Raw genomic sequence first — 12,725 nt, 5'->3', positions numbered from 1 at the left:
TCAGTGAACGCTTGAGGGACCCCCAGAACACCCTCGACCAGTGAACGCTTGAGGGACCCCCAGAACACCCTCGACCAGTGTATGCTTGAGGGACCCCCAGAACACCCTCGATCAGTGAACGCTTGAGGGACCCCCAGAACACCCTCGACCAGTGAACGCTTGAGGGACCCCCAGAACACCCTCGACCAGTGAACGCTTGAGGGACCCCCAGAACACCCTCGACCAGTGTATGCTTGAGGGACCCCCAGAACACCCTCGACCAGTGTATGCTTGAGGGACCCCCAGAACACCCTCGACCAGTGTATGCTTGAGGGACCCCCAGAACACCCTCGACCAGTGTATGCTTGAGGGACCCCCAGAACACCCTCGACCAGTGAACGCTTGAGGGACCCCCAGAACACCCTCGACCAGTGTACGCTTGAGGGACCCCCAGAACACCCTCGACCAGTGTATGCTTGAGGGACCCCCAGAACACCCTCGACCAGTGAACGCTTGAGGGACCCCCAGAACACCCTCGACCAGTGTACGCTTGAGGAACCCCCAGAACATCATGTCTATCCCGGACCAGACAAGCGGCTCCTGTTGGCAGCACCAGGAACCCTTAACAAGGAATTATCCGGCTTTACTCGCGGAAAAACAGAAGGGCCGACTCCAGGTGGTGACGGGGGCGGGTGGGAGGGACCGGAGGGGACGGAAGGGAAGAAAGGAGGATTTGGGAACTGGCGGAGAGTGACAGGAAGCAGAGATTAGGAGGTGGAACAGTGAGGTGAGGGTTGCCCCAAGGCAGGGTAGCCACTCAACCCCTGGTACCCCAAGTGCACAAGAGCAGGGTTACAACCTCTCCTGTACCCACTGCAGAGCAGGAGGGAAGGGAGTGAAGGGGTCCGACCTTCCTTAACCCCCATCCTACTGAGGGGGGGGGGGGGAGAGGGGGACACGTGAGGGTTACAACCTCTCTGGCACTGAAAGAGTGAAGTCCGACAAGGAAGCTGCCTCTCTCCCACGCTATTCAACATATATACAGCTGACCTGCCCCAGCCCCAACTCGGAGAATACATCACATACGATGATGATGTCACCCAAATACTATCCCAGCCTGGACCATCACAGTCGCTACGTCCCAACAACACCAACACAACACTTGACTTCATAAACAACTTTGAAAAGCAACGGAAAATAAGTATATATAAACAAAAGTTCCAGATAATACACGTTGTAAAAAGCAACCCGGAACCTGGAACCCGGAACCCGGAACCTGGAACCTGGAACCTGGAACCCGGAACCTGGAACCTGGAACCTGGAACCCGGAACCTGGAACCCGGAACCCGGAACCTGGAACCTGGAACCCGGAACCTGGAACCCGGAACCCGGAACCTGGAACCTGGAACCCGGAACCTGGAACCCGGAACCCGGAACCTGGAACCTGGAACCCGGAACCTGGAACCCGGAACCCGGAACCTGGAACCTGGAACCCGGAACCTGGAACCCGGAACCCGGAACCTGGAACCTGGAACCCGGAACCTGGAACCCGGAACCCGGAACCTGGAACCTGGAACCCGGAACCTGGAACCCGGAACCCGGAACCTGGAACCTGGAACCCGGAACCTGGAACCCGGAACCCGGAACCCGGAACCCGGAACCTGGAACCCGGAACCCGGAACCCGGAACCCGGAACCCGGAACCCGGAACCTGGAACCCGGAACCTGGAACCCGGAACCTGGAACCCGGAACCCGGAACCCGGAACCTGGAACCCGGAACCCGGAACCTGGAACCCGGAACCTGGAACCCGGAACCCGGAACCCGGAACCCGGAACCTGGAACCCGGAACCTGGAACCCGGAACCCGGAACCTGGAACCCGGAACCCGGAACCCGGAACCTGGAACCCGGAACCCATTACTCTTGACAACCGCCCGCTCCAATATGCGGGTGAAGACAGAATATTGCGGCTCAAGATCAATAGAACAGGGATAAAAATTATCATAAAGGACAGAATAAACAAAGCAACAATAACCTTAGGGAAACTGAGAAGATTCTGAACCCTCAGTAGACACATCCACCTACATAAGGCTCTAGTCCGGCCACCTCTAGAATATCCTCCAGTACCACTAAACACACTATACAACACTAACATGCACCAACTATAAATAATGCGCTAAGGTGAGCAGCAAAACACCGTCCATCATATGATCAGACAATTCATGAACTCCTGAACACACAGCCACTAAACATCAGACTACAGCACCAAGCCATCAGAGTGTGGAATACCCTCGAAATGTTAGAAGACCCAATGTTAGAAAGATTACTCCAAGATGAGACGCCCCGCTCCCACAGCTGGTGGTCCAAGATGAGACGCCCCGCTCCCACAGCTGGTGGCCCAAGATGAGACGCCCCGCTCCCACAGCTGGTGGCCCAAGATGAGACGCCCCGCTCCCACAGCTGGTGGCCCAAGATGAGACGCCCCACTCTCATAGTTGGGAGTGGGGCGTCCCATTTCCAAATTTTCCCCTTCACCTGTGCTCCTCCATCATCTTTACTCCCTCAACCCCCTCCCCCCCCCAAACACAAACATTCAGTTACACTTACACAAGGCTCTCGTCCAGGCTCATCTCCTATACCCTCCAGTACCACCACATGCAGTCCTTCTCTTACAAGTTTATCCTCTCCAAGTGCTCTGTTATTCTCAGCCTTTTTACACTCTAGAACTATACAGGGATTACTTGTTTGTGTCATCAGCTCTGTAGTCTAGTGCCTCTTGTCTATCACCTCTTTAATATTGGGACAACGTTGACTTTTTCCAGACTTCCGTCTCCAGTGTTTTATTTTGACAGTTTGAGCTAGAGGACAAAGAACCTCTGTAGCCTCCTTCAGCACGTCTGGTGATATCAAGTCTCGTTCTGTTGATTTTGTAAAATTAGTTCCTTGTAGTTTATGTAGCTCATCTACAGTCAACTCCTCCTCAGGGAGGAGAGCCGCCCAAGGATATGGATTGGGAACAACTACATAATTTGTGCTACTATCTACTCTCTATCCATGGTTAGGTTAGGTTAAGGTTATTTTAGGTAAAGGTTTGGTTAGGTTAGGTCCTGTTAGGTTTGGCTTCATTACGTTTGGTTATGTTAATACGGTGTATTATTAGTGATAATGTGAAATATGGAATTTGAAAACTATTAGTGTATCCAAGAATTTCATTTATAGAAAACTGAATTTTAAAAAAAATGGATTTTTTTTCAGCATACACTTTATATATTTTAAACCAACGATTTATAGTGCATTAAAGTTATAATGAGAATATTTTCTGTGGGACAAAGGTTCACTTGCCAATTTACATGTAGACTATTACTGGAACCATAATATGCTTTCAGACCATCACATATAGCTACATAACTATCCAGGTGGTTTGTGGGGGGGGGGGGGGCTCTCATGGTAATGGATTTGGTCATTTGGTGGGATTTGGTGGGCGTTTGGTCTGAGGACGAGTTCTACGGTGACTACATTGTCATCCAGAAGGTATGTGTGAGAGGTGTGAGGGAAGAGGAGTGAGACGGAGAGAGAGGTGTGAGGGAAGAGATGTGAGTTCAAGTATGTTGACCAGACCACTGTTACGGACCCGAATCCAGCGTCCGAGCCTGGAGCAGTGACGACCACTCCATCTGTGGGTCAGCTCCCGAAACCCCCTCCAAATGGACGACGACACCTGGTGGGGACGAGGTGTACTGGCCACGAGGGCCAGTTTCCAGTCCTGTTCAGCTCACAACACAGCCACTGCTGACCTCTGGTGAGGTGGTGCTCAGACAACAGCGCCATCTATGGAGTGGATAGGTGGGCGTTTGTGTCTGAGCCTGTAAGTGAGGTGCTTTTGTGTGTCCCTGTTATTGATGACGTGTCTGATTATAGAGTCGACCTGGGACTGCTGTAAGGGAAGTCGAGTCAGTCTACCCAAGGCAGCCGTCTCGACATCAAGTGTTTTGCTGCAGCAGCTGTGAGTCGTCTCCCGGATGAACACTGTGGTGTTACCCTGCCTGTGAAGCGGCAGTTGAGGATTGTCATACCCGGGACTGACTGGTGGAGACGCTTAACCACTGGGGTATTGCGGACAGGAGAGTGATCTGTGGTATCACACGAGGCTCCTGACTAGGGCGCTACCCTAGTATTGCTCGTGGAGTGGCCTGACCAGTGTTGCTGATCCGGAACCTGCCAGCTGTCTGCTGGACTTGTCGTTGACGGCCTCCACGGCGGTGCCCCCAGTGGAACTGTGTTTTGGCTGGCCTGTGGCGGGGTAGACTCAGCTTTTCGAAGGATCGTCGTGAGGCCACGAGAGCACCGAGAACTCGGCATCAAGAAGATCCAGAGTCTTCAGACGAAGATGACAGTGTAGATAATACCCCTGTGTAGTGTTTATACCCCCCCCCCCCCGTGTAATCTTCTTATATATATTTATTGGTGAAGGTGCTTATTATAATATTAAGTTTTTGCCTTTCTTTCCCTTCCCCTTTTAGTTTACTTACGTTACTGATCACATCCCTTGAAAGCCACTACTGGCTTGGGGCCGGATACCCTTCCTCTAACAACATCAGAGTAAGAACCCAGTTGCGACCAGAGAGGGCCGTAACAACCACACACTAGAAAGTGAAGGGACGACGAAGTTTCGGTCTGTCCTGGACCATTCTCAAGTCGATTGTGAATGAGAAACCATTCTCATAATCGACTTGAGAATGGTCCAGGACGGACCGAAACGTCGTCGTCCCTTCACCTTCTAGTGTGTGGTTTGGTCAGCATACTTCAGCCACGTTATTGTGACTCATCGCCTGCAATTTCAAGTATCTTCATAGAGAAAAAAAAAACTCTCAAAGGGATAGAGTAGCTTAAACTAGCTGTATTACAAATACAGCTAGTTTAAGCTGTATTTGTAATGCAAAATTATCACTTAGCATTTCATCCACAGTAAGACAATTCCCCTCTATACCCTCAGCATTTATCAAACAAGCTTAATCTAATCTCCCTCCCCTCAAATGAGTAGGAGAGGGCTCGCCCAGCAGTTGAACATCTTCATGTTCCTGCAAAAACTGGTACCATCTGCAACCATTCCTATTTGCTTTACCCCTTGATCCTAAAGCTGGGTGTCTGGCATTAAAATCCCCTACCACAAGTGTATCTTCAGAAAAGAAGGAATCTGGCAAGTATCTTAAAGCAAGGGAGCTATCAGAGATGTATAGATTAATGAAATTTAACTCTCGGTCTTGTAATTGTATCCACAATCTAATACTTTCCTCTATATCTCTGAGGGATTCCAGTTATCTCGGCAGGTATGGTACTTTTGACATAACATGAGACCCCCCTAGTTCCTCCATCAGCATATAAGTGAAAGCCTCTATAGCCATTTAGCCTCAGAATGCTACCATCCCTATCCCCAGTTTCCTGGAGTGTTACTTTGTCAATATCCTCTCTAAGAGTATAATAGTGTACATCCACCGCTCTAGTTTTTAATCCATTAACGTTCCAAGATAATATTCTCAATCTACTTTCATCCATGATTAATAATAAAACTACCTTTGCCCTGTCCGTCACATTCCATGAGATACGAGAGTACCTTAGAGACTTCCTTCCAACACTAACATTTTGCTTTCTCCTCACTTGTACAACTACTATTAACATCGGAGGTAGTGTTATTCATATTGTGGAAGAGACGGGGAAGAGAGGTGTGAGGGAGGAGGTATATGAGGAGAGAGAGGTGTGAGGGGAGGTGTATTTATGAGTGTTGTGGTGGTGTTTAGACAGAGGTGGTGTTGTGTGTGGTGTGGTGTCACTTGGCACCCCACCGACACCACCTGACACCCGCCACCGCCACCGGCCTCACCAACATGGGCGGGCCTCTCTCTGGGGTGTCCCTAGCTGGGGCTCTCTGCTGTCCCCAGTTGAGCCTCTCTCTGGGGTGTCCCCAGCTGGGGCTCTCTCAGGGGTCCCCAGCTGGGGCTCTCTCTGGGGTCCCCAGCTGGGCCCCCTCCCTGGGGTCAGGAGCTAGGGGCTCTGGGGTCACTAGCTGGGGGCTCTTTATATGGGGTCACGGACTCTGTGTCACAAAATACATCTGAAACACGACACAGAGGAATATTCATGGGGTCCACAATGTAAATTGCATAAAGCCTCTATTACGTACATCATTTACTCGTCCAGGTGTCAGTCAAGATGGCCATGGTCCTCACAATGGCCATGGTCCTCACAATGGCCATGGTCCGCACAATGGCCGCAGTCCTCTCCTGATGACTCCTCACACATTCTCTAGCCGATCTTTTTTAGGGTATATTATGCCCCTGATGCTTTTACGGTTCCCTGGACACTGTCTAGTTGCTTCAGTTCAGCCATTTGTTTGTCGGTAAGTGGTTCTCAGGATTACTGTGGATACTTCTTGAGTGGTTCTCCGGATTACTGTGGATACTTCCTGAGTGGTTCTCCGGATTACTGTGGACACTTCCTGAGCGGTTCTCCGGATTACTGTGGATGCTTCCTGAGCGGTTCTCCGGATTACTGTGGATACTTCCTGAGCGGTTCTCCGGATTACTTCCTGAGCGGTTCTGCGGCCGTGTGTCCTGCCTAAAGTCAACAAGAACGCTAGAACATCCTCCACGAAGAACGCATCACCTGTTCTCCAGGTTATAAAGTTCTGATTTATGTTCTGTTAACTTGAACCTTTGTGTTCACATGTTGTTTGGTCTTAAAACTTTAGCTGCACGCGTACATTATGTATGGGGGGGGGCGCCGCCCCTCACGGTGGAGGGTGATGGGCCGCCCCTCACGGTGGAGGGTGATGGGCCGCCCCTCACGGTGGAGGGTGATGGGCCGCCCCTCACGGTGGAGGGTGATGGGCCGCCCCTCACGGTGGAGGGTGATGGGCCGCCCCTCACGGTGGAGGGTGATGGGGCGCCCCTCACGGTGGAGGGTGATGGGGCGCCCCTCACGGTGGAGGGTGTTGGGGCGCCCCTCACGGTGGAGGGTGATGGGGCGCCCCTCACGGTGGAGGGTGATGGGCCGCCCCTCACGGTGGAGGGTGATGGGCCGCCCCTCACGGTGGAGGGTGATGGGCCGCCCCTCACGGTGGAGGGTGATGGGGCGCCCCTCACGGTGGAGGGTGATGGGGCGCCCCTCACGGTGGAGGGTGATGGGGCGCCCCTCACGGTGGAGGGTGATGGGCCGCCCCTCACGGTGGAGGGTGATGGGCCGCCCCTCACGGTGGAGGGTGATGGGCCGCCCCTCACGGTGGAGGGTGATGGGCCGCCCCTCATGGTGGAGGGTGATGGGCCGCCCCTCACGGTGGAGGGTGATGGGGCGCCCCTCATGGTGGAGGGTGATGGGCCGCCCCTCACGCTGGAGGGTGATGGGCCGCCCCTCACGGTGGAGGGTGATGGGCCGCCCCTCACGGTGGAGGGTGATGGGGGGAAGGGACCTCACACACGCCTCCTTGTCCGCCTGTCGTTAAAATCGCAATAAGAAAACAGTAGAGCAGGTGTTGAGGCTGCGGGTGCAGGACTAGGCCTACCGTGGCCAGGCTCCAGTAATTAGTGTCAGCCTCCACGCTGTATAGTGTTACAGAGGTCAGGTCACCACAACAAAAAGTCCGGGAACCACCCCACAACGGCGGTAATAAATATTCCAACAGCAGCCAATGAATGTCTGACTTCACTTGTACACGTGTGTTTATTTTAGTACAAAATATTCGAACAAATAACTAACCACAGACTGAATTACAAAAGTATAAAGTATAAGACTGGACAACATAGATTTCGAGGCCAGAGGGAGAACCGAGTAGCTATAGCACGGAGCTATGAGCATACAGCCAGTGTCATGTCATGACAACAGAGCGCTGCAATATAGTGCTCAAAGATGTATCGAAAGCTGTCAACAAAAGTCTGGCACACAGGCCTGAAATACAAGATAGAGAGAGATTCAATGCCCTACTCTGCGGCTTCACAGACATCACAACAGCCATGCTCAGCGTTGCCAAATACTTACGTGAGGCAATAGAATTGAAAAGTGGAGTACTACAGGAAAGTTGGCTGTCACCGACGCCTTTCAACTATACACCTGTCGGGCCCCAACTTGAAGAATACATCACATGCGCTGACGATGTTACTCAATCTGATAAATCAGAACAAGAATTCAACAATCATTTACGCATCCTTAACTGTATATTGTTTCTCAATCTTTGGCTGCTTTGTTTACATTTATTAAACAGTGAACGAACATCGAATTACAGCAAATCCATTACCATAAGCAACAAACCACCTTGCCAAAACTCCTGCATATAGTACAGTATCTAAGCATTTGTGATGGTCTGAAAGCATATTGCGGATCCAGTAATAGTCTTACTGTAAAACTGCCAAGTGAACCTATGTCCTAAACAGAAAATATTCTAAAGTCATAACTTTATTGATCGTTGGCTTAAAATATAAAGTGTATGCTGAAAACATTTTCTTTGAAACGGTCTAAAGAATCTGGTTTTATGTAAACAAAATTCAAGGGTACACATAAATAGTTTTCGAATTCCATATTTCACATTTTGGACAATATAATAGCATATTAACGCAACCACATGTAATGAAACATAACTTAATCTAACCTAACCATGGATAGGGAGTAAATAATAGCACTAATTACGTAGTCGTTGTGAATCCATTACTGTGAGCGGATGTCTTCCTTCAGGACACGTTGATTCCATGTGTCTAAACGTTTCCTTCACGTGTACCTCTCCATCATCATAAGACTTGATGAACATATACAGAGGCTGGTGTATGTTGCCATGTGTGTATGGTGGGTGTGGCTGGTGTATGTTGCTATGTGTATGGTGGGTGTGGCTGGTGTATGTTGCCATGTGTGTATGGTGGGTGTGGCTGGTGTATGTTGCGATGTGTGTATGGTGGGTGTGGCTGGTGTATGTTGCTATGTGTATGGTGGGTGTGGCTGGTGTATGTTGCCATGTGTATGGTGGGTGTGGCTGGTGTATGTTGCCATGTGTATGGTTAGTGTGGTGAAGCCTCTGCCAGTGGTCGCCATGGTTGCCATCTGGACCCATAATTAACACCAATCACCCACAGGAAACGCTCTGAGACTGCACAAAGTCTTATATGTTCAGGGTTTAAGACATGAAATGGGAACATATTGAGTAGGCCTACTAGCCCAAGTCAGTAGGCCTACTAGCCCATGTCAGAAGGCCTATTAGCCCATGTCAGTAGGCCTACTAGCTATTATGTTGTAAGTCGATGGAATGTAGGTAGGTTGCGCATGTCTCTACCGTACAACCAACCAAAACCCGTAGAGTGCTTATACTTTGATCAGGAGATCACCCTGTTCGCTTCCTGCTCTCGGAGAGGGGTTCAGCGTCACACATACAGGGGATGCGGCTCCAACATTGGCCTCGTTGTCACGTGCACACACACACCCAATTCGAGCCGCTGTGACTCCCCACTCTCTCCTTAGTTGGTATGACCTCCTCAATCCCCCTTTCTTTGAATTATAATCCTGTAACACCCTGTCCACAGCTGTGGTTCTTTCTCTCTCTCTCTCTCATTTCTACTTACTGGGAAGCCTTACTAGGACAAGGGCAAACACCGATAAATTATATACATTTATTAGTCAGAGAACATGTACAACACACATACAAGAATAATAATATGACTCCAACACTCTATGCTATTATAGTCAGGTTACAATCCGATGCCATCAGGACTTATATCAAGTGGTCGCCCAACTCCTGGCTCTCCACTTATGCTACTAACCTCACCAAGTGGGTTAAATATTGTAATACAATATGGCACTACCAGCCCTAGAATATATATATAAATATACACAAGGAAATCCAGCCTATGGCTGTAACACTATAAACGTCTGTATAAATATTCCTTGATACATAAATGGTCAGTCACTCACCTTCCACTGCGTCTTGCACGCCAATGACACTCAAGCACTCTACCAACTCTACACAAGCAGTCACCAAGAACCTCTTCTCTACACTCAGAGGTTCACTTCCCTGAACATCTTCAGGTCCTCCTAGAATTGTCTACCAGGGTCCTCCACAGCTCTTCTGGCTGCTACACCATGAAGTCTTCCTTGAACAGCAATGGTGCTTCACCACTGGTACCACAGAAGCACGTGAAACTCCACTCCACTGCTTCTCCTCTCACAGCTTGAGGTCCAATTCCTCTCTATGGGAACTGCTCTTCCGCAGAGCTCAGTATTTCTTCAATAGCCTTGGAGTTCCATCCACTGACTCCTCCTCTACTGGCTTCGAAGTTCTCTCAGCAATTCCTTTCCCCAGACAAACCATTGACACGCCAATAAACGCCCCACGCAAACCCAGACAAACCCGTGGGGGCGCCCCATGCCCCAGACAAACCCATTGACACGCCAATAAAGATGTTCCTCTACAAATATATGATTAAAATAAACTACACATAATAAATGTCTCCACTCAACATCCCTCTGATTTCTGCCTGCCATGAGGTGACTCCCCCATGCCCGGGCGAGTCCATTCTCAGCCTTCCCTGGGAGCTTTTCGCTCCCAGGCAGTCCTCACTCAGTCACTCAGAAGCAACCAGCGAGAGAGGATGTGCCGCTCGTCTCTCCAGTTGGCTCATCTCTATTCTCTTATTTAGGCTTTCTTCCTTAATAAAATATGCCTAATATATCAATAGACACTTGCTACGGTCGCCGGGCACACGACCAACTACAGGCAATCACTGTTAACTGGTTAAAATGGGCTTACCACAGAAATTCGATTCCCTCCCTGACGCTTACTGGCTGGGCGGTGACACACAGGGCGCCCTCGGCTGCCCACAGAACTGCTTTAAACTGCTCCACACTCTTTCTGCAGTTCACGACATGAGCTGACACATCTCCAGATTTATTCCACAGTCGAAAAGTCCGTCCACTTCCTTCTTGAAGGTATATCAAACAGGGGGTTCTTGTTTGTCATCAAAACTGGTTCACGTTTAGAGGCAGTGTTGTAACGTCTCTTCTACAGGTGTTCCACCAGTATCTTTCCTACGAGTGTACCCCATCACCTTGCATGCTCTCTAGTTATGGGACACTTTGTATTGTGGCATATATCAGTGGCTGTCTTCTAACTTCCAGACAATTCTCTTGTTTCCAGTGACGCTATATAATATAGGGAGTGACTAGCACAGGGTGTTAGCTCCCTGTGTATGTATGTACCTAGTTATATTCACCTAGTTGTGCTTGCGGGGGTTGAGCTCTGCTCTTTCGGCCCGCCTCTCAACTGTCAGTCAACTGGTGTACAGATTCCTGAGCCTACTGGGCTCTATCATATCTACATTTGAAACTGTGTATGGAGTCAGCGTCCACCACATCACTGCCTAATGCATTCCACTTGTTAACTACTCTGACACTGAAAAAGTTCTTTCTAACGTCCCTGTGGCTCATTTGGGTACTCAGTTTCCGTCTGTGTCCCCTTGTTCGCGTACCACCTGCGTTAAACAGTTTATCTACCCTGTCAATTCCTCTGAGAATTTTGTAGGTAGTGATCATGTCTTCCCTTTCTCTTCTGTCTTCCAGTGTCGTGAGGTGCATCGCAGCCTTTCCTCGTAACTCATGCCTCTTAGTTCTGGGACTAGCCTAGTGGCATACCTCTGAACTTTTTCCAGTTTCGTCTTGTGCTTGAGAAGGCACGGGCTCCATGCTGGGGCCGCATACTCCGGGATTGGTCTTACATATGTGGTATACAAGGTTCTGAAGGATTCCTTACACAGGTTCGTGAAATCAGTTCTGATGTTAGCGAGCCTCGCATACGCCGCAGATGTTATTATTTTTATGTGGGCTTCAGGAGACAGGTTTGGTGTGACTCCTAGATCTTTCTGTCCGTTTCATTAAGTACTTCATCTCCCATTCTGTATCCTGTGTCTGGCGTCCTGTTTCCACCGCCTTGTTTCATTACCTTACATTTACTCGGGTAGAACTTTAGCAGCCATTTGTTGGACCATTCATTCACTCTGTCTAGGTCATCTTGTAGCCTCATACTATCTTACTCTGTCTTAATCCTCCTCATGAATGGGGACACGAAGAGAGAGAGAGAGAGAGAGTGTGTGTTTACTAGTTGTGTTTTTACGGGGGTTGAGCTTTGCTCTTTCGGCCCGCCTCTCAACTGTCAATCAACTGTTTACTATTTTTTTTTTTTTTTTTTTTTTTTCCACACCACACACACACACACACACACCAGGAAGCAGCCCGTGACAGCTGACTAACTCCCAGGTACCTATTTACTGCTAGGTAACAGGGGCATTCAGGGTGAAAGAAACTTTGCCCATTTGTTTCTGCCTCGTGCGGGAATCGAACCCGCGCCACAGAATTACGAATCCTGCGCGCTATCCACCAGGCTACGAGGCCCCATGTGTGTGTGTGTGTGTGTGTGTGTGTGTGTGTGTGTGTGTGTGTGTGTGTGTGTGTGTGACCGAGGCATGAGAGTATAACTAAACCAAGCATCACCATCATCACACTGAGGCTTCCTTCACTATCATCACTAACAACAACTACACGGGCAGATGAAGAGGGAAGGAAGTGCGAAGAGAGAAGGAGAGAGTGTGTGAGAGAGAGAGAGGGAGGGAGGGAGGGAGGGAGGGAGGGAGAGAAACGTGAAGGAGAGACCATTAACACAGCAGCAGTTCCGTGTACTGGCCTAAGTGTCGTCACCAGTGTTCCCGGGTGTGTTCCAGCGTGCTC

The 12,725-nt window shown here is 49.8% G+C and overlaps 2 protein-coding genes across 2 annotated transcripts in view; both read left to right on the top strand.

Moving 5' to 3' along the window:
• LOC138351018 (uncharacterized) overlaps positions 1–12,725 on the top strand; it is an 82,892-nt gene that overhangs the window by 20,604 nt on the left and 49,563 nt on the right. The gene's annotated exons all lie outside the window — the stretch shown is intronic.
• Positions 6,699–12,725, top strand: part of LOC138350993 (mucin-13-like) — a 6,682-nt gene continuing 655 nt past the window's right edge. The window contains exon 1 of the mRNA XM_069302459.1: positions 6,699–7,415. Coding sequence (XP_069158560.1) covers positions 6,699–7,415 — 717 coding nt within the window. The remainder of the gene's footprint in view (positions 7,416–12,725) is intronic.

The sequence above is a fragment of the Procambarus clarkii genome, chromosome 48, assembly GCF_040958095.1.
Source record: "Procambarus clarkii isolate CNS0578487 chromosome 48, FALCON_Pclarkii_2.0, whole genome shotgun sequence".
Lineage (NCBI taxonomy): Eukaryota > Metazoa > Arthropoda > Malacostraca > Decapoda > Cambaridae > Procambarus > Procambarus clarkii.
The sequence above is the reverse complement of the archived record's forward strand: the minus strand, read 5'-3'. Positions and strand labels throughout refer to the sequence as shown.